This window comes from Myxocyprinus asiaticus, chromosome 44, assembly GCF_019703515.2.
Source record: "Myxocyprinus asiaticus isolate MX2 ecotype Aquarium Trade chromosome 44, UBuf_Myxa_2, whole genome shotgun sequence".
Classification (NCBI taxonomy): Eukaryota; Metazoa; Chordata; class Actinopteri; order Cypriniformes; family Catostomidae; genus Myxocyprinus; species Myxocyprinus asiaticus.
Genome location: NC_059387.1, coordinates 15,918,064 through 15,941,406, shown reverse-complemented (window position 1 = coordinate 15,941,406; position 23,343 = coordinate 15,918,064). Strand labels below are relative to the sequence as shown.

The 23,343-nt window shown below is 36.8% G+C and overlaps 1 protein-coding gene across 2 annotated transcripts; it reads left to right on the top strand.

Moving 5' to 3' along the window:
• The first annotated feature begins 751 nt into the window (after positions 1-751).
• On the top strand, positions 752-23,092 carry LOC127434201 (programmed cell death protein 6-like). 2 transcript variants are annotated; one of them, XM_051686768.1, is made up of 6 exons: positions 752-941; positions 4,512-4,573; positions 18,505-18,549; positions 20,719-20,877; positions 21,074-21,183; positions 21,405-23,090. In XM_051686768.1, exons 1-6 carry the CDS (start codon positions 859-861, stop codon positions 21,501-21,503), a joined length of 558 nt encoding a protein of 185 aa, XP_051542728.1. In that variant the 5' UTR covers positions 752-858; the 3' UTR covers positions 21,504-23,090. The 2 variants fall into 2 exon arrangements, with proteins under 2 accessions (XP_051542728.1, XP_051542729.1); XM_051686769.1 differs by lacking the exons at positions 752-941; positions 4,512-4,573; positions 18,505-18,549 and adding an exon at positions 19,597-19,724 and having other exon boundaries at positions 21,405-23,092.
• Positions 23,093-23,343: the final 251 nt, after the last annotated feature.

The window sequence follows — 23,343 nt, the reverse complement described above, 5'->3', positions numbered from 1 at the left end:
TCTGAATTCAGTCGATATCTTAAGTAAAATATAGGCTGATAACTTATGGTTAAACTTTATTCCTTTCAAATAAACAAAGGGATAATGTGAAAATCAACCAGAAGAGCTAAATAAATAATTGCTGTTTTTTTCCACATTCAGTCAGATGAGTTTCTGTGAGGAGGATTGACTGACAGGTGGGGGGCGTGTCTCAAAACTATATAAACTACATAGACAGCATTTTGGCGCGTTTCGAGGCCTCGAAGTGCTGTCTAAATAGGCAGCTCACTAGATTTTAAAATTCACTCGAAGATGCACTGGAAATATAACTGATGAAATGTCCCCATTGGAACGAACTATATCGTACGTAATAACATAATTCTGACTAAAATGTTTAATAACACAGGAATTAAACACTGCTTGAACTTATTTTATAGTTTACGGTTATTAAACATCTGTGAAAATCATGATTTTTATCTGTGAAAATGTTTTCTAATAAATTATTCTATGCTAAGAACACCATGACATTCATCACCATGGCCTTGAAAACCCAGTTGGTATTTGTGCCAAAAATAAATTCAACCTGTCTAAATCATAATCTGTCTGAAACAAACAGTTCACATTTTCCACTAGTCAGGCCATTAGCGCAAACGTTCCGCGCTGGCATGAGACGAGCCAATCAACTCCTCCGAAAGTCCCCGAGAGAGTTCGAAAGGGGCGTTTCCGTGTGACGTCTGTTTATCTTATTTATGGGAAGTGGGGAGTTTCACGCCACGCCTCTCTGCGTGAAGAATCTTTGGAGTCGGATTTAAGCAAGTTCAACTAGCTTACTGCACAAGAAGAGCACATTTTATCATTTTAACGGGACGAGGCGTGGACATGGCCTATCATAACCAGTACAGACCACCTCATTATAACAGCGCACCGCCGGATCAGGGCTTTTTATGGAATATATTTCAGAGGTAAGTGAAAACACGACCACCGATTCCGCATTTGAACGCCTGTCGGTTTGACAAGCACAGCAGGAACACGCATGTTCTTGCAAGCCACGTACAAGGAGACACGACATGCGTTTGGAAACTTTAATAAAGGGCGGTATAGCTCGCTAAAGCAAATATCTGTTTCCCCGGAGTAATTTTAGCTAGTCTCCGCCGCATTTCTATGGCAGAAATGGTTTTGTTTTCGAGCTGACAGCACTCTTCTTGTCTTGACTTTCATTTTCAAGCGTTGCCATATAGTAAGTTTTTTTTTTTTTTTTTGTTCTTGCAAACTGAATCCAACTACAAATGTTAAATATATCTCTAATTAGCCTCAGCCAATTATTAAATTGCATTCACATGCATATCAGTGTCGGCTGAGAGATTTGGTTTTGTGTAAACGAGTCGCTCGCTTTGATTGTAATTAATTATGCAATTCTGCAGAGGACTGACTCTTGCTTTCATGTATAACATTATATTGCGTGGTTTCGGAATGCACGCAAGCTGAGAAACGCAACGCAACAGCAACGCGCGAATGTCATTCACCTCCGAAATTTACGTAGTATGAATATTCTCAATATCAAACGATGCACTTGGTCATGTGACTTTTGAATGTCTAAAGGTGTTACTTAGTAACCACTGTTTTATCTGTACCAGTTAACACGCTACTATGAGTCATCTTTGTTTATCTCCGTTGCTTAAGAATTTCCGTGGTAAATCTGAACTGCAAGGTGATGTACAGTGTTATAAATGTGTCATGTATTATGTGTCATCATGAATGAATATTATTGGTGTGTAATGTGCATGCACAGTAATAGCTCATTGTAACTGATATGCAGTTGTGTTGAGTAATACAGTAAATTAGCTGACCATTGTAATGTAATAAGGGAACTGTTTGGAACAAAAAGCTCAGTATAGAAGCTAACAGTCTGAGCTGAACATTGGAGGGAAAAAAGAACACTCACATTAAACTCAAAAAGTGGGATAAAACTTGTAAACCCAGTTTGTTTGTTTTCCACCTTGGCTCTAGGAATGAATGAACAACAAGCCCAGATGTTCCTGATGTTCATACTTTCCATGAATGAGGTTCTGTGCGTTTAATGCATTTAACAATGGGATTATTTACTCCATGCTAATTCTGGAGTCTGGAGGACGGAGCTTCAACTTCTCTCAAGAGATTATGGGAGAATGATTTGGTATTGGAGGAGGGAGTGTGGGCTAGGATTCTTAAAAACATCAAGTCTGCATCTGGTCTGCAAGGGTGCGTCTTATGCAATTTAAGATTTTACATAGATTCAGTTGGACCCCCTATAGATTGTATAGGCTTGGTCTGAAAGACACACCCACCTGCTGGCGATGCCAATTAGAAGATGGGGACACAACCCATGTTTTTTGGTGGTGTGTTAAGATCCAAGATTTTTGGTTGAGGGTTCAGAATTTTATGTTTGATGTATTGGGCACTCAAATTTCATTTTGCCCCAGACTCTGTAATTTATGTGATGGGGCGGGCATTAATATAGGGGATAAACACATGAGAAATTGGGTCCTAGCCAGTGTTATGATCAGCAGACAGATTGTTCTAAGGGGATGGAAGTCGGCTGGAGCACCCTCATTTCAAGAGTGGTGCACAGAGATGGGGAGGGTGGCGGCATTTGAGGAAATGTCATGTAGAAGGCTGGGAAACATAGATTTATTTGATAGGAAATGGAGAAGCTATCTGGCCTTCTTGGAGGGCTTTCGCGGGGAGTGGGGTGGGGCAGTGGAGAGAGAAGTATAGTTTTAAATGTGTGTGATTATTATTATATATATATATATATATATATATATATACACCACAGGGATGTTTGTTGAGGGTCGGGGTGGGGTTAGGGATTGGGGGGAGGGGTAATAGTGGGGAATAAATGTTGATTCTGTGAATATATGTTTTGCTTTTCTTTGTCAATTTTTTTGAATCATTAAAACGTGTTAATCAGAATTTTTTTTTTTTTTTGTAATACAATGATTGTTTTCAGTATCCATTTGTTATGTAATCAAATATATGTTAAATACCATGTTCACGTTTATATTTATGTGTAGAACACAAAAAGTTGTCATTCAGCTAATGCTTATATCCAAAGTGCTTGCCATTACACTCATTACAGGAACAGTCCTCATGGAGCAATTTGAGATTAGATGTTTAGTTTAAAGCAAGTGCACAATGGTTATAGCGTCTGGACCACTTCTTAGTGTTTTTGAACCTGCAACTTTTCTTTTTTCAGTACACCTTACCACTCTGAACAACAACTAGGCCTATAGCTGCATAGAGTAATAAAGAAATATAGCGTCATATGGCAAAATAGAGTGCATAAGATTGCCATTTTACAAGTTTATACAATTTTTGTAAAAAAAAATAAATAATAATAAACATGGAAATTGCCCATATTTCTGTTACACAGGCTTTTTGTAATGTCACTGTTACTCTCTCTCTCTGTATTTGGTTTTTCCCGCAGGGATACATGAAGGTTTAAGTTCTGATTTTGACTTTCTCAATCAAAAAGCTTATCAGAATTCCCTCCTAAATAAAGAGTGATTTAAGTTAACGGTTGATTCAGAATTCCTTGTGTGAATAGGAGTCACATGTTCAAACACTGGCTACTTGGGCAGGGAGTTGCTGGACATGCAAGCCAACAAGACATTCCTTTCACAGCTTACTGTGGTTATGGACTAGTCACTAGACTAAGCTCTCAAGGTTTTTGGGGTCAGAATTATTGAGGAGGCCTCTCTTATGCCAGTCACTACAGTTTTTAAGTGGTCCCCCTATGTTTTTTTTTTTTCATCAGCCTGGAAATACTGGGTTTTTGTTGGTGTGCTAAGGCATGTCTGTGTCATTGGAATGTTGCTTCATGTTTATTTTTTTACAGTAGAACCCAGGATTTAGTACAAATCTGCTTCTACTGTAATCTCTCTCTTACAAATTAGAACAACGAATGTGTTATTTCCACATGGAAAAACATTCCCTGCAAAATCAAAACAGAATGGTTGTTATGGAAATGTGTTCTTTTTACGATTCATGGAATATGTGTAATGGAAAAGACATTTCTGCCAATGGCAGAAATACTCAACCCGCTCTTTGTATGGCAAACTTTTGCTCCTGTAAGTCATTGCTGAAATACCACGACTGAAAATTTCAGCATGGGGCTCTGACATTGTAACATGAATGAATGAATGAAATAATGAAGGAACAAATGAACAGAGAGAGGATTGCCCTCCTAGGACACACTTTTTTTTTAAAATATGTCTTTAAACTATTTAAACTATTAAATTAAAATCATTTTAAATGTAGACTCATTTAACTTGGTATTATATAATACTTTGTTAAAGTGTATAACATTACTGTGGAGAATACAAGCTTTTTTTCTCCACTACAAACCTTCAGGCCCACATCCTATTTTGTGGCTCACTCTGCTTTTATTGCCATTCAGTCAATTCACTATATAATTTTAACATGAAATATACATTATTTGCATTATTTTGGCCAGCAACTCATCAATATATATTTTTTTCTATTTCCTCCAGGGTAGATAAAGACAGGAGCGGGGCAATATCAGACACAGAGCTTCAGCAGGCATTATCAAATGGTATGTTTATTTTTTCTTTCCATTTAATTTTCTTTTATTCTTTTATTTTTATTATTTTTTTTATTATCCCCTTTTCTCCCAATTTGGAATGCCCAATTCCCACTACTTAGTAGGTCCTCGTGGTGGCGCGGTTACTTACCTCAATCCGGGTGGCGGAGGACAAGTCTCAGTTGCCGCCGCTTCTGAGACAGTCAATCCGCGCATCTTATCACGTGGCTCGCTGTGCACGACACCGTGGAGACTCACAGCATGTGGAGGCTCATGCTACTCTCCGCGATCCACGCACAACTTACCACGTGCCGCATTGAGAGCGAGAACCCCTAATCATGACCACGTGGAGGTTACCCCATGTGACTCTACCCTCCCTAGCAACCAGGCCAATTTGGTTGCTTAGGAGACCTAGCTGGAGTCACTCAGCATGCCCTGGATTCGAACTCGTGACTCCAGGGGTGGTAGTCAGCATCAATATTCGCTGAGCTACCCAGGCCCCAATTTTCTTTTATTCTTAGTTATTTGTCACCATCACATTTGCTAAATTTGAAAGGTATATTTTTAGCAAAGGGCATGGTAGAGCTTTTCCATCAGCTTGTGTCTCACTATTTCAGATAATATAAAATAGAGGTTTTACAGATTAATCTGTGCTGATAGTTGCTTTTTGGAACTCTCGTTATTGGCAGAAATTGACGCAGATAGTTGCAGATAGGTTTTTATTTTTTTTTACATTTTTTTTATTTTGTATTCCTCTTTAACCAAAATGCTTCATCTGGTGAATATATATATATATATATATAGGCTACAGAAAGCTTAATTTGGTGAATATGTACATATAGAGCATTGTAACAGCCAAGACTCTTTCACTATCACTGTTTATGGACTAATTCACAATCATTAATGTGTAATGTGAATAAAAAAAGATACATATGATAGTTGACATGCGATTGCTGATGATCTACTGTTGATAAATTACTGCTCATACAGTATTTCTTAGCCCTATGACAATGTTTACTTTATAGTGCTTCTATTGTAATACACTGTAGACGATTGTAAGAGTTCATGCTTTGTTTCCCTTATGTGTTTGTTTGTGCTGAAATCACTGGTTTTATTTTAATGATAATAAAAGTAGGATTTCAATGGGTATGGTATTTGTTACACAGCTGTCTAGAATGCTCGATTCTGATCGGTCAATTGCCATCGTGTCATTTTGCTGTCAAAAAGTTGTGTAATGACCGCTAAACGATACAATTGGCCATTGTCACAGGTAACCGATGTCTTACCTAGCTCTGCTAGTTTCATGTCTCTTGTATAACTCTGTAATCTCACATAATAAAATAATTTAATCTTAAATCATTATTTCATGTCCATTTATTTATTTGGGAAGTAACCATGTAATAAGCAGGATGAGTACAGTCAGCCGATCAATATCACAAAATAAATATTTTCAGGGTAATACAAGACCTAATATTTTGCAATAATGGCCAGCTGTTTATTTATATATTTGAGTCTTCCCCACACAAAGGAAAATGTCCACAGTTTCACTCATGTTGTTGGAAATGCCTGGTTAAATGATGTTTAATGAAGTAAAATCTCTCTAAAGTCAGTTATGAAATGGCCTTGCTGCCAAAGTGGGTCAGAGTTCCTTCACACCTGCCAGAGGCTGTTATCTGCTCTGAGCAGTAATGCTGGTGAGGTGGTCGTCTCAGTGAGCTGCAGTATTAGCAGGAATCTCTGTTATCATTCTTGAGAGCTGGCTGTGTGAGTTTATGCTGAACGGTTCAGTGATTTCAGTGCCTGTTCCTGTCAGCCCTGCTGCGGTGCATTGTTGTGCTATAGCACATAGACCGATGTCACACTCTTTACTTGTCAGAAGTGTGGCGTCATGAAGTATAGAACTGTGCATAGTTGTAGTAGCCATGATATCCTGAAGAAGTATGCGACTGGGGCAGTGTAATATCAGTGTAGTGCTTTGTTGTTGTTGTTGTATTTGGAAACAGACATTGCATGTCTTGTGTTGTGTGGTGTAGTAGTTGACCGATATATCACAGAGGTCGATAAATCAGCCGATATTTGGATTTGTTTTTATTAGCAAATCGGCCGATACATTTTCCCATTTGGCTGATTTCTTTCTCAAGACCCCGAGGCCACCGAGAATTGGCTGCTTTCATGTGAAGGAGCTGTCTGAGACATGCAAGCGACCAATCTCAGTTTGTTTTGCTGTTACGTGCCATCTTGTTGCTACAATAATAGACCAGTGTGCAACGCAGTCTCATTTAAATGGTCCGCGAGCTGCGACAGACACGTTTAAGCTCATAATGTTAAAGTGTTTGCCTGTTTCATTCTCCTTCTCTCTCCTCAACAGTTTCCTTTAACTTTTAACTGTCTTGTCTAATTATAGAAAAGCAAATATCAATAAAACTAATATGATATACCATCCGCAAATATGTGGATACCTTGTTTAAACGGATGTTATTCACGAAAACCCAGCATTTTCTTCCTGTCTATTGCTCGTATAATATCTTCTTCTGAAGCGTCTATCAGCCATGATCAAAACTCAGTTCCTCTGATTGACAAATGTTGCATGACGGTAAGTCTGTTACAGTACAAGCAGGTGATCTGGGCCGTATAAGCGTTAACTGTTTGCTGGATCCGCATGAGTGCACGAGAGCAGCTACAAAGTAAAAGCGCTTCATGTAAATGTCATATTCACTGTATGTACAATTGTTTTTTTTTAGGTCTTTTGTGAGAACATGTAATTGCTAATGTGCACATGCCATCCCTGATTTCCAGACTGCTGTGTGCTTTATTTTCTTCTTCCTGATATATTAACAATTTATTTATGTGCAAATGAATTACTAAAATTGGCTAAACAGAAATCAGAAGAAACTGATATCCACCATTAAAACAATCTTATATATATTTTTTTTTTTTACAAAGGTAAAGTTGTGTGTGAAATTCAGTAAATATAGTGCTAAATAAGAGTTTATTATTTTATTTTTTTGCAATTTTATGTATACGTTGTTTACTATATTAAATTGTGTGATATATCGGCATTATATTGGCCTATCGGCCACTCTACTCTCTGGATGTCGGCATCGGCTATTAAAAAACCCATATTGGTCGACCACTAGTGTAGTGTATGGCTGGTGTTGTCCTGCCTCCTGTTCTTAGATTAGTGGTTCAGTGGTCAGGCCCATCCTGTCAGCACTGCTAAAGTCCCTGTCTCTGTCCAGACATGCACCTCAGGAACACTTCACAGACCAGTCTGTCTACATTGCAATTAAATCACTAACTTATGCAACCAATTTTTGCGCTATGCAACTAAAATATGTGTTAATATTAGCCATTGGCGAGTAAATACTCAGATTTTACTGGCCAGAGATTGAGTTGTGTTGTGGCGAAGAAGAACTTAAGCACTGCAATCCTTTTACTGAATAAGAAGCTGGCAATTAAGAAGCTGGATTCAGCCTCTTCTTTAACTGCTTGTGTCTCGTGAATGCACACTCTGAAGGAAATTGACCTTATTTGGCTGCAGTGGGTATGGAGTTGTTGTGATAACACTGTTACCATCGCTTTAGTTGAGCCATGAAATGACATTGACATTGCATTAAACAACATCAACTCTGATTTTGGTTAAACTTTTCAACAGGGGGGCCTGGGTAGCTCAGCGAGTAAAGACACAGACTACCACCCATGGAGTTCATGAGTTCAAATCCCAGGGCATGCTGAGTGACTCCAGCCAGGTCTCCTGAGCAACCAAATTGGCCCAGTTGCTGGGGAGCGTAGAATCACATGGGGTATCCTCCTCAAGGTCACTATAATGTGGTTCGCTCTAGATGGGGCGCGTGGAGAGTTGTGCGTGGATGCCGTAGTGGATGGCGTGAAGCCTCCACGTGCGCTAAGTCTCTCCAGTAACGCGCTCAACAAGCCACGTGACAAGATGCATGGGATGACGGTCTCAGATGCAGAGACAACTGAGATTTGTCCTCCGTGAGTCACTATGCCACCACGAGGACTTAGAGTGCATTGGGAATTCCAAATTGGGGAGAAAAAGGGGAGGGAAAAAAACAACAACTTTTCAACAGAGTGTTTTCACAACATTCTCCATTTTAAGGTAAAAGTGTTGCAAAGCTCGAGAGCTTGTAGATTTGAATTTTAGAACGTGTACAGTAAATATTTGTACAAGCAAGTCATAAACATTATGCAAGTAAAAATTTTCTTTTGCTTCGTTCCATGTATTGTGTGTCCAAAGGATCCAACTTATTTATAGTCAGTTGGTGATCAAAAAGATAAAATCATACATTGCTCAAACGAGGGAAAACAACTGTGCAACTTCTCTCTCGTTAAAGTGCGCTGCGCTCATTCAACCGTAAACATTTGCTTGCAGAGCTGCTGGTTCTCTTAAAGAGACAGTACCATTTTTGCGATTTGTAATAGATATCAACGTAAACTCAATGTAAATCGCACAAGTGCATATAAAGATACAAGTTAAAAATGTAGTAAGTGTAATAAATGTGGAAATTCATATATTTAAAAGGCACAATCATAAATTGTGAAATATTTTAACTTCAGAAAACACTGTAAATGTTAAAGCATTTAACAAATAATCTATGCAAGGGTTTGGTAAAAAAGAATTTTTTTTTTTTTTATAGTAGCACTTAAATTATTATTTTTATAATATAATTATTAAATAATTGTTATGTGTAATTGTATTTTCATTATTAGGTTCCAACCTTGTGAATATTCTGTTTAAAATGTGTATGAGATTTCAAACAGTGACAGCAGCTTGTATAATTATTAAAAATGCCATTTCATGACATCATATAAATTGATAGAATGTGAAATTTGCACATTTGTACACAAGCAATCACAATGTGATTAAAATGATCAAAAGTGAAATATGAACAAGGAGCTTTTATTTCGACATAAACCCAATTTGTATTTGACATTTTTACAATGTTCCGCATTTCCTGAAATGTTGTAATAATCTCCTTTTTCTTTTATACTGTGCCGCATTTGTAGATTTGTATAATAACTTGTAGCGGTTACTAATCAGAATCAGAATCAGCTTTATTTTCAAGTATGCTTACACATGCAAGGAATTTGTCTAGGTGACAGGAGCTTCCAGTGTACAACAATATAAAAACAGCAGCAAGACATAGATAATAATAAAAAATAGTTATACACATTTACTATTCCAAACAATGTTTGGAATTGCGCGAATGCTTGAACCTGCATTACTTTGATTTCACAATGCACGTGAACTGATCTGAGAGTGCCGCCATGCGCGTGCACCAAGATCAGCGCGTCACTGGTTTGTTCTGAATCACACATGAACCATGTTTATCTGTCTTTAAATCACAGCCTTTTGTGGATTAATAATCACATATGACCAACTTTCCATTTTGATGTTATTTTGATTAATTGTGCAGCCCTGAAGGATCGCAAAATTAGTCTACTGATGCGCTCTTTATGAAACTTAATGGCCAAATGAAAGCACAGTAAATTCATTGCAATATTTACGATATTGGTCAATTTTACATCGTCAGCAAAATTATCTCAATTATATCGTTAATATTCGATATATCGCCCAGCCCAACTAACAATACCTAAGATTAATAAATGTTGTAAAAATATAGCCTATTGTTCATTGTTAGTTCATGATACCTAATGCATTAACTAATGTTAACAAATGGAACCTTGTTGTAAAGTGTTACCACATGAACGATACCTCAAATGGATTGTTGAGGAAAGGCCTGCTATTACTTCTCAAAGCGATTAAATGTAAGATTTTTGCTTTGCGGATGATAAAACGTGAAAATATCTCGTAGATTAACACTGAATGTGGGACCCAAGCCATTAGGACCAGAATTTTATAGACACTTGCGGGTGGAATCTTTTGGCTTGGGCCTGTTAGAAACCACTCAAAGCACTCTAGCAATCAAATAGTGTGCAACAGTCGGGTTCTGGAAAAAAAAATCCCAATCATTTTTTCCATAGGGGAATTGATTTTTTTTAATGATAACTTGAATGATAAATCTTTTTACAGACAGATGAGCTCTGAGGTTGTAAATGATTGTATATGCTTCTGTTGAAGCCATCAGTCCACATTATTTAAACTTCATTTCTAAAATTGCATTTAATAGCTGATTTTGTGCTGAATAACTATATTACCCATGATCCTGTATAGAAATATCCACCAATCATAGTATCGCGGTAAACCGAATGCACAAAAAGAGCTCAGCAGCGATGGCCCACTGCTATTACAACATTCGAGTAGGGTTGGGAACCGAGTTCAGAACTGGTTTCATTCTTTAAAAAATACCTGAATCTAATGATCTTCATGACTTTCGGTTCCGTTAACGGTTCTCCTGTGTTCAGTTGTCTACTGATGCAACTGGAACTCCATCCTGAAATATATATGAATATAATGCCAATAATAGTTATTTATGTGCAGTGCAAGTCATGGTTTAAAATAAGTAAACTAAGTAAGTGTTAAGGGCCAGTGTTTAAACAAAGATTTTGTATGAAATGTAAGATTAATGACTAATGCCTTTTGAAGTCCATCCTGGATTAACTGCAGAAGTTCACATAGATGCATTGTCCTTTGTTAGTTGGCTGATGAAGGCTTTTGTTGGCAATTAATTGATAGTCTATGTATTCCATTTTAAGAGTGTAGTCCATCATTAGATCAAGGTTAAGCAGGCAGAGATCAGTGAAGTGCATCGCAGTTCAACCGGCAGGTCATTTCATTGAGGTCTATCCTAAATTCAAGGTTCAGGCAGTGGCATATGAAGTATCCCATGTCTTATGGTTGGAGTTGGCATCAGTTCATCCTCTGAAGTCCATCGTAATAGACTGAAGTGATGTCTGGCTGGCACCGGCTGCATTTAGTCATCATCACTCAGAGACACTTAACAGTGGGTCCAACACCAAGCAGGAACAGAGCTGGATCTGGCCGGCTAGAATATAGAAACAAATAGAATAATATTAGCATAGATGCCATTCAGTTTTTTTGCAGAGTTATAGATCATGATAAAAGTTTCTGTTTCCGGCAGACCTAACTAAAGCAGCCTAATTGCGAGTTGATTGATAAATTATGTGTGGGGCCTGGGTAGCTCAGTGGTAAAATACGCTGGCTACCACCCCTGGAGTTCGCTAGTTCGAATCCCAGGGCGTGCTGAGTGACTCCAGCCAGGTCTCCTAAGCAACCAAATTGGCCTGGTTGCTAGGGAGGGTAGAGTCACATGGGGTAACCTCCTCGTGGTCGCCATAATGTGGTTTGTTCTCGGTGGGGCGCATGGTGAATTGAGGGTGGTTGCCGCGGTGGATGGCGTGAAGCCTCCACACGTGCTATGTCTCTGTGGCAACGCGCTCAACAAGCCACTTGATAAGATGCGCGGGTTGACTGTCTCAGACGCGGCGGCAACTGGGATTCGTCCTCCACCACCCGGACTGAGGCGAATCACTACGCCACCACGAGGACTTAGAGCGCATTGGGAATTGGGCATTCCAAATTGGGAGAAAAAGGGGAAAAATCCCAACAAAAAAAAAAAGCTAAATTATGTGTAAGCCTTGCTAAATAGATGAGTCTTTAGGCTAGATTTAAACTGAGTGAGTGTGTCTGCATCCTGAACTGTGTTTGGGAGACTATTCCATTGTTTAGGAGCCAAATAGGAAAAGGATCTACCTCCTTTTGTGGATTTTGATATTCTAGGAACTAATAACAGGCCAGAATTTTGCAATCGTAATGAATGTGATGGAATATAGCGTGGTAGAAGGTCACTTAAGCACTGCGGAGCTAGATGTTTCAAAGCTTTGTATGTAGTTAGCAAAATGTTCAAGTTAATACGAAATTTAACAGGTAGCCACTGTAACAACGATAAAATGGGGCTAATATTATCATATTTCTTGGTTCTAGTCAGCACTCTGGCTGTTGCATTTTGAACCAATTGAAGTTTATTTATTGAGCTTGCAGGACATCCTCCCAGTAATGCATTACAATAATCTAGTCTTGAGGTCATGAACGCATGAGTTAATTTTTCGGCATCAGCAACAGAGAGCATGTGTCGTAACTTAGCAATATTTCTGAGGTGGAAGAATGCTGTTCTTCAAAAATTAGAAATGTGATTCTCAAAGGACAGATTGGTATCAAATATAACACCTATGTTCTTAGCTGTAGAAGACGATGTAATAGTACATCCATAGAGAGTCCAATTATATTTTAGCGGCTTATTTTTATCCTTTTTTGGTCCAATAATTAGCACCTGCTAATTTGGAGAAATGTTACATTTTGTCGGGTTTCGAAGAAATATAAAGTTGGGTATCGTCGGCATAACAGTGGAAACTTATTCCATGATTCCTGATAATATCTCTCAGGGGAAGCATATAAAAGGAGAAAAGCAGAGGCCCATAAACTGATCCCTGTGGCACTCCATACTTTTGTTTGATTTGACAATTCCTCTTTGACAAAGTGGTAGCAGTCTGCTAAATGGGACCTACCATGCTAATGCAAGTGCAAAAATGGCAACATAATTCTCAAGCCTATTCAAGAGAATTTCGTGATCTATGGTGTCGAAGGCAGCACTAAGATCTAAAAGCACTAGGAGAGAAATGCAGTCGCGATCAGATGAGAAGAGTAAGTCTTTTGTAACTCTAAGTACAGTCTCTGTACTGTGATGGGAGCCTAAATCCTTACTAAATTGTTCATATATATATATACTATTTCTCTGTAGATATGAACATAGTTGTGAGGACACTACCTTTTTTTAGTATTTTCAACATAAACGATTTCAAATCGGTCTATAATTAGCCAGTTCTCCAGGATCAAGCTGTGGCTTCTTAATAAGCAGTTTGATAACTGCCATTTTAAAGTTTCTTGGGACATGTCCTAAGGAGAGCGAGGAGTTAATATTAAGAAGAGGTTCTGAGATTACAAGGAAAACGTATTTTAAGAATTTCGTTGTTATTGGATCTAACAAACATGTTGTGGCTTTTGAATTTTTGACAAGTTTTGTTAGCTCCTCATGACCTTTGAGTTGCTTGTGAGGAAAATTATGAGACACTGTTTTCTGAGGTACTGTGGCAGACGATTGCATAATTACAATTTCACTTCTGAAGATTTCAATTTTATCAGTAAAGAAATTAATGAAGTCATTACCATTGTGCTGCAATGGAATATCTGGTTCAGTCGAGGCTTTATTCTTAATCAATTTAGCCACAGTACTGAATAAACGCCTAGGATTGTTGTGGTTATTTTCTATGAGTTTGCTAAAATATGCTGACCTGGCAGCTTTTAGTGCCTGTCTTTAGCTACAGACACTATCGGTCCATGCACTGCGAAATACCTCTAATTTTGTATTCTTCCACTTGCGCTCCATTTTCCAAGCTGCTCTCTTGAGATCATGAGTGTGATCATTGTTCCATGGTGCGAGGCTTTTTTCTTTAATTTTCTTTAATCTATCAAGAGTGTTAGAGAAGACTGTATTTATACTTTCTGTTATTACATCAAGTTCTTCTAGACTTTTTGGCTTACTGATTATGTGAGACAATTCTGGAAGATTGTTAGTGAAGCTGTCTTTAGTGGTCAAAAGAATAGTTCTACTTGAATGATAGCATGGTGTAGATTGAGTTACATTAGCTGATTGCAGAATACAAGAGATGAATTAATGTCCGGTATACAAGTAATCTTATACTGATGTGCAAGTTATGAATGACCAACTCGAAATTAAATAACTGTTGAAGTCTCACAAGCCTAAAGTATATCATTAGGCTACAAAACAGTCTAAGCTGTCCCTGGAACTGTTACTGTTTATTTAATGATGACCTGTGAGACTTAAATCAAGCAGTGCAGTTACTGACTTGTTGTTATTATGACAATGTATAATTAAAGATTTACAAGTTTTGTTATATTAAGTGGAATTTTATGAAAGAATAAATTAATTATTGAAATATGCCACCACATTTCTTGTTGGTTTAGATTTATTTAAAATATAGTTAGGATCTATTATTGAATTTGTATTTATGTCTCAAAGTCTGCAAACACACCTTTTACAAGAATTATATTACATTTATTTCTTATTTGTTATATCTGCTCTGTAGAAATCTGAAATGATCTCATTATTTGGTAACAGACAGCAGAGAGTAGTAAATACAATAAGAATTGCATTTCTCATTTCCAGATAATTATTTTAAAAAAAGGTACTAAAAGAATTACTGGAATCGTTACTGGAACCGTTAAGGAACTGGAATCGGAACCGTAATCGAGTCAGTATACAATCTCAAACTATTTATGTTTGTATGTCTGAATATTTTTCAATAAACTTAAACCATATTGTTTATATACATATAATTTTTTAATCAATAGTGTTATATTTTTCCATAGTTTTAAATTCTATGATGTCATTTGCCATAGTTCATGGTATTGTAGTTCATTCCCTAATTGAAGTCTTGTACGATTGTCTTTTTGTCCAGTTTTCAAATGCATGACTTAAGTACTTTATGTCAAAGTTTGTAATGTTGTGATTCACTTCGGAGCTGGTTAGGTTGGTTTATGGCTTTGAACTCTTTTATGGAGTATTCTATGAAATCACTATGGAAAAATTAATTGTAAAAATACTTCTGGAACCAAGACGGCTTAAAAAGTGGATGTGCACTGGCTGAGCCATTCAGAACACCTTAGCAATCAATCAATTAAAGAACAATGCCTTGGCAACCACCCACAACATTGTAGAATTGGGGTGGTAACCTAAGCATGGCTAAGTGCAAATTACATTTTCTTCAGAATAATTTAGTCTTAATACATAATTAGAAGCATTCATGTTTACATCAACCCATAAAAAGTTTGATGGATTTGATTAATGTAATGTGATTTAAATGTACTTTCTTTAGTGCAAAACGTGTGTTCTTTCCGAGCCCTCTCCCTCTAGCCATACTATATTTCAGGGTGTCAGGTTTTTTTTCATTATCTTACACTATAAATAATCTACTCTACAGTAAAAGTGCTTTCATTTCAACTCTGTCATTAAGCTGGCTCAGCTTATTTATGGTCTCTTCATTTTCACAGATGCTGCTCCAGGCATTTGCTAGAGTGCTGCTGTTCACATAGATTTATATCAGAGGCCATTTTCAAAGGGGTGCTGCTCTAGGAGAAGTGAAACCATGGCAGGGGTCAGCCATGATTTACAAATGAGTCTTAACCTTTCAGTAGAATCCGCACTCTGACCACAGCCGTGTTGTGTTATACTTTCACTCGTGAACTGGATCATCATGAATTTTATTTATTTAAAAAGTAGGTATAAAACATACATTTAGCCAAAGTTGGCTTAATTTAAAGGACTATGTTGCCCTTGCTAATGTTTCTCAGATGTGGTTTGTTGCCTAAAGGAGAGCTTCAGGGATGTTTGCAGAGTTGCTTGTGGTGTTCAGGGCATTAGAGTTCAGAATGTCAAGAATGATTTGGATAACTTTTACATCTAGATGGACTTGAAGTATAGAGTGCCTTGTCTTTGCATAAACATATATAACCGCTAAGTAAGACTACTCCCATTGTGTATTAGAAATATATTTTAAAAGGAAGGCCTTGTGTTAACATATGCAGTGTTGTTGTATGTGGCAGACTCTAGACTGCTGTGTATTTCTCTAGTGGGGTGATATGAACGTTGCCATTTTTCCATGATTCCCTCCCAGTATGAGCAGTTCAGTGACTGGAGCCAGTGTGCAGTGCATAGGGGCATCTTTGTGCCTGGTTCTCCACTGTTGAGACTGAACTAAACCTAAAACCTGCCTCCACGCCAGTCTTTGCAACTAGCAGGCATTCTCTCTCTTTCTCTATTTGAGATGGGAACACATTATTCACACCATTTTGGTGCTAGTCAGATGGTCAGGGTGACCTTGGTGGCTCAGGGGGAAAAAAAGCAATAAGCCAAGAGAGGCCATGCGTTACAGTGATTTTACCACAAGTGTTCTTGACCACAACCCAAATCACTTGAGTGGCTTATTGTTAGTATAAAATAATAACAATTAATCATTAATAATAATTATTGCAAGTAATCGAGTTAGTAGTGTGAAGTAAAAAAAAAAAAAAAGAAAAGATAAATAGAGGTAAGTATTAGAATAATAAAGTAATAGAAACATAAATGGTAATAAGAAGTAATAAGAATCGCTGTTTGTGAAGTAACTTGTCACATTAATAGAGAATGAGCAGCTCATCGAATTCGATTTTAGTGTCGGAACTATCCGTTTTATATGTAATTTGGGTCATGTTTTAATAGATTACTTAAAAAAAACGATTACAAAACTTATTTTCAAACCGTTCTAGTTTCCATTCTGTATTTTCTGTCCCACTTCCACCAGAGAACTATGGAAGAGAATTCTGATTTAACCTGGATTGTCCGCTTCAGAAAGTAGTTCATCAACACCATCAGTCTTTCCTCTCTCTTAGCAGCTGTGTGTGTGTGTGTGTGTGTGTGGCAGGCCATGACTCAGCATTGCATGGAAGAGTGGTTTATTTTACAGCTATACGTTTAAGTCCTGTGTCTTTTGGTTTTGTTACAGCCAGCACACCCTCTGTGATGGGTAGTTCTCTAAAGATAAGCACACTGAAACAAATGATAGTGTTTTTCTTCAGTTGAAGCAGAAAGGGAGGGCTCACTGTGCTGGGATCCGTGACTAGCCTATATAGACTAAAGTGTGTTTTCCTCAATATCAGGAAAGGGTCCTGAAACTTACCGGAAGCAGTTCTTGAAATGAAATTAGTACCTTATGTTATAAACTCAATGCCACTCCCTAGTAATCTCACTTTAGGGATTATAGGTATTATTAGGCATAAAACATAACCATAAACAAACAAAATGCAAAACATAGAGGACAAAAAAATAAAATAAAATCATTACTTCAGACTGTCTCAACAATGACGTTAAATCGAAACTGACCTTAAAGGCATAGTTTACCGAACACAAAAATGAAGATTCTCTCATTTACTCACCCTCATGGCATCTCAGATGTGTATGACTTTCTTTCTTCTGCTGAACACAAACGAAGATTTTTAGAAGAATATTTCTGCTCTGTAGGCCCATACAATGCAAGTGAATGGTGACCAGAACTTTTAAGCTCCAAAAAGCACATAAAGGCGGTATAGTATTTCATAAGACTCCAGTGGTTAAATCAATGTCTTCAGAAGCGATCCAGTTGGTTTTGGATGAGAACAGACCAAAAAATGACTCCTTTTTACCTATAAATCTTGACATCAGCAGTCTCCTTGCCGATCATGATTTCAGTCTCCATTACACTTCTTTTAGCGCCATCTAGGGCTCTGCGTATGCGTCAAGCACTAGGAAGTGTAATCGAGGTTGAAATCATGATCGAGCCTGGAGACAAAGTATGGATTACTTTTAGGCTGCCTTTATCTGCTTTTTGGAGCTTTAAAGTTTTGTTCACCATTCAGTTGCATTATTTGGACCAACAGAACTGAGATATTATTCTAAAAATCTTTGTGTTCGGCAGAAGAAAGTCATACACATCTGGGATGGCATGAGGGTGAGAACATTTTCATTTTTGGGTGAACTATCCCTTTAAGTCATCCTCCTTTCATTGTTATAAATCTTTTCATGAAATTGTAATACATTTCTCCACCTTTGTTACAACTTTTCTGTTCATGTGATCAAGGCCAAACATGTGGGGAAAAATTTGATAAAACAATGATGTCATAGAATACTTTTCACAAACCAATCCATTTTTTTTTTAACTTGGAAATATGTCATATATTACAGAAATGAAATATATTTCAAATGTCATTTCATGTTGTATTTATAGGAAACTTCAGCATAAATGTCTAAATATTTTATTTCAGAAGTGACTGGCATCAAGCTCTGTTGTTTTTTTTTTTATAAATGGCTTTATATGGAAACTGAATTTAATCTATGCCGTTTCATCTCCAGGTACATGGACACCTTTCAACCCTGTGACCGTCAGATCAATTATATGTGAGTCTTATTACATTATTACATGTCTTGCAGTCACAAAACCACAGACATGCACAGCCTTTCTTTTGTTTGCTCCATAATGCTGTTGGTTTGTGTGCTCCATGGCAACCCAGAAAATTTCCTATAGGACACTTAGCTAAGAAACATTCAGTTGTTTCAGCTTAAACTGAAAGCATGTAGATGTCATTTCGTTTCAGTGGAAAATGTCTCAAAATACGAAAAGAGTTTGTCTTAAGCAACAGAAATCGCCAGAGCTTTCCATGAAAATGGTTGTCAATAATAATTGACCGTGTGCATTGATTTTTAACTTCTGAATAAGGTGATCACTTTCAGCTCTGTTAAAAGAGATAGACATGGGCTGGTTAAGAGCACCATAGCAGTCCATTTGTTATCTTTATGAAAGACTTCCATCATTTTTGTCTGTCACAGGCAGTTTTTTATTTTCTCTGGCTGATTTCTCTGAGGTCAGTTTGAGGTCTTCCCAGTGATTCCAACAATTTCACTTAAATGAGTCATTGAGTCCCATGGCAGTACTTCCTTATGTGAAAATAGTTATTTGTAAGATTTCTATTAGAAAACACTGAGGATAGAATTCACTAAGAATGAATTTCGCCCGCTGATAGCATAGTTTATTTTCACATGCTATCTGTGATGTTTGAGCACCCGATTCACTATTCCCAATCTTGTGGGTCATTTCTGAGTGCTAGAGAAGGTGGTGGAGTATACAGAAGACTTCTGCAGTCTGGCACACTTTCTGGGATTTTACAGCACTGAAAACCCTAATAAGTTCATTTCATTCATTTGATTGAGTAAACTCGTTTCCTCAAATTCATTGATTAATGGAGTCTCCCAAAGCATGAGTATTTAAGTTAAATTAACTTGGTGTTCATGTAGAGTGAACTTAACTATTTAAGTTAGTTAACTAGATGCAAGTAGACTTAACTCTTCTACTGTTGTTAATAATTTTAATTGAATTGATTACATTTTAGATCAAACAATAGCACAGCTCAAATAAAGATGATAATTGATTTTAGGTCAGTCATTAAATAAACTTAATTCTCCACAGAAATGCATATATACCTGGACTTCAGCTGCACATGCACAAGGAGAACTGAGATAGTGTTAACAGGGTCCAACTTGACCAACGGGGACACTGATCACCTGATGACCTAATGGTGACATCACACGAAACAACTGTTTGCAATAAAACAACATAAATAATACAACAAAAGAGCTAAAACATCTATGAATTCTTAATATCAACTATTTAAATGCCCCCATATGTTCCCTCTGACCAAGGAAACAATTAAATAATTCAAGCGGCAAGGGATTGTGGGTATTCTCCATAGCCTCAATTTTGTACTCAAAGTTTGAGTTAACACTTAAAATCTTAAATCTATGGATTTTTAAGATAAATAAATTCAGTGAACTTAAATATTTGAGTTATGACCCCAAAACTTGACATTTCAAGTAATACCTAATTAAGACAATTTGATATTTCCAGTAATGGCAACTTTAGGGTTTACAGTGAGATGTATTGTGATCCGAGCACCTGAGTCAAGTGATTTAAAATGCCGAAAGTGTGCTTGACAACGTTGTACGTCCAGATATATGGTATAATTTTATGATATATTACTGCTGCCTTGATCAATTAGAATAAACACAAACATCTTTTTTTTTATTTTTTATATAAAACCCTGTTTACCGCCTGCTTTCCATGGGCGTTAATAGCGTGACGTTAATTACGGAAGTCAGTTTTGTGAGACCCTTAAATAATCTATAATAAGGATAGTTTATATAGAAAGCAGGTGTGTTGGCACTGAAAAGAATAACAAAGACTCAATTTAAATACAGCGCGGTGCTGTTTTGCCGCATTTAGTACCTGATTAAACTGTTTAGTAAACTCACCCATCAGTCTTTTTAAAGCCAGAGCAACACTTTATGGGGCATTTGCACAATGCTAAGCCCAGTTAACCTGCCTAAATCATATTGTTGAACATGGTAAACTAGGTGAATGTTTATGATTGGAAATGATCTCACCGTTTACAACGTCACAGGAAAAAATACAAAGTCTTAAACTCAATCCTTCTCAAGAGGGCGCATACATTCTATTACTGTAAATGCTAAATTGTGACCAGACATTCCCTAAACGGTTCCTTCTCTTTTCAGCTATGTTTGATCGAGAGAACAAAGGTGGGGTCAACTTCAACGAATTTGCCGGTGTTTGGAAGTACATCACAGACTGGCAGAACATCTTCCGCACCTACGACAGGGACAACTCAGGGTTTATCGACAAGACCGAGCTCAAACAGGCCCTCACCAGCTTTGGTGAGTTGGTAATGCTTACTTATTAACTGCTACAAATGGAGGAGATGGATGCATTCACTGGGGGAAATACTGAAGGAATGAGAAACAGGTGCTCTGATGGACAAAACCAAAAAGGAGAAGGACAAATAAACGGATTGCCAAATAACTTACAGAAATGATTATTATTGTCACTTTAAACCCTTCTCTCTCTGCACAGGTTATCGTCTTTCAGATCAGTTCTACAGTACACTGATTGAGAAATTTGACCGTCAGAAGAGAGGTCAGGTGGCTTTTGATGACTTCATTCAGTGCTGTATTGTACTACAGGTAATGATCCATGTTAGGAATATTAAAAGTGCCTGTACTTTGGTGCCAAGTTGATACTTCAATAAAAAAGATGGATCCATACCAATTTTTCTGCTGTTTTCTGCTGGGTCACTTACCTCTTAATATTTAGGAAATGTTTAAAGTTTAAAATCATGGCAATGTGAGTTCATTATGACACAGTGGTGTTTACCTGTAAACCACTTGCCTTTTTGTTTTAACAGAGGTTAACTGACGTGTTCCGGCGATATGACACAGACCAGGATGGCTGGATCCAGGTGTCCTATGAGCAGTATCTTTCAATGGTTTTCAACGTGGTATAACACAAGCATGCCTGCACACTCATGTGCCAAACACCAAAAGTTCCTCCCCATTAAGTCTTGCAGCAAAGACTACACAACACTACCCTCTACAGGAGGGTGCTGGGAGGGAATCTTACGACTCTTAATTCTGTCTGTCTGTTTGTCTGTCATATCATAGTCATATCATTTTTCTTTATGATGTTAACCATATTATTATTGTAAGAATCTATGGAATATCACTCTCTCTCTTTAAAGAATGCATTGTGAAAAACATATCAAGACTCGGTTGCATGTTTTCTGAAAAACCTCCTTAATGTCAAAGCATGAACTAATGTTTCTTTTTGTTTGGCTGAATTCATGTTTACAAAGAAATACTGTGAGAGCAGGTTGTGTTTCGCCATTATAAGATCCTTTTTTGGATCGACTGTCAGCTCTTCCATATATTTGTAAAGAATTATATTTTTAATCTGCACAGTAACGTGACAAATTCAATCTTTTATTTTAGGAAGGAGGTACAAATGGTACAAATGCTTTTGTATGCCTTTTTCATGCATGATGCCTTACAACTGTTAAAATAACTAAAATGATAGCTGTTTTATTAAAAACTGGAAAATGTTTGAAAATCTTTGCATTTTCTTAGAATCTTTTGTTTGTTTTTGCTCTTCAAGAATGGCATAGATATGTATGGCTGATAGACCCGATTTACAGCAGAGATAAACATGAAGGACAGGGTATATATACCTACCAAACCTCTAATAGTATTCAAAGCTACATATCATTACTGTTGAATTTGAGGAACAAATATTAATTTGTTTTGACGTTTAGATAAGTTGTTTTAAATGAGTTTCTCTTCTTTATTTGTAGCTCAATTCTGCCCCCTGGTGTTTACTTTAGTGCAGTGTATGCATTTGCTTTTCAAAAACATATCTACCCCAGCAATCTATTTAAACATATTAAATGAATTATTTAAACATAATATCAAATTAACATGAACCTTTTTTCGATTTTTTTTTTCATCAATTTCTTCAATGAAAATGTCTTTAGATAACAAAATTTGTAAATATCTAAATTAAAAAAGCAGGGAATGTGGAAAAAATAGTATGAGAAAAAGTCTTCTAATTTAAATGTGGATATTTTGGTTGGATGTCATTAGACATCAAATAGTCCAGAGATTTTCAAACTTTTTGATGCCAAGGACCTCCCTTGATGACCCTGTTCTAAAATAAGTAAATGTCACTACATATTAATGTGTATGAAGCCCAAAGAAAAAAAAAGTGAAGTGTGATATTATAAAGACAATTTAAATACTTAGCTTTTATACTGAAGCCAAAAGAAACTATTAAGGTATTATCTGTAGGCATGCACTGATGTATCAGCCAATTATTGACCAAAGTACAACCATTGGCTATAACCATCGATGTAAACCAGCAATATCAACCATAATTTTTTTTATTTGTATTGATTTGAAAATGCCGATATATAAAATTTATTTCTTTATAATTAGTTATGTAATTTCTTTTGCATTGTATTAAATGTATATATAATTTTTGTATGTAATATAAAGAAATACCTACCAAAATAAATGAAATCTGAAAAGTAAAGCATGTCAAATACTGTGTAATAATTAATCTAATCAATATTAAATAATCAATCATAATATGCAAAAACAAAACAAAAGTGCAAAAATATTTTAGAAGCAAAATAACCTCCCCCCACCCCACATATATGGGTATATTTGTTTGAAAAGGTTTTTATCTTTCATTTTGGCTCTTAAAATTTTGGCCTGTTATGTTTTCAACAGATCCAACCCATGTTCAATGAAAATTGGTACTGTAACGCCCATACATTTTCTTATCGGTAC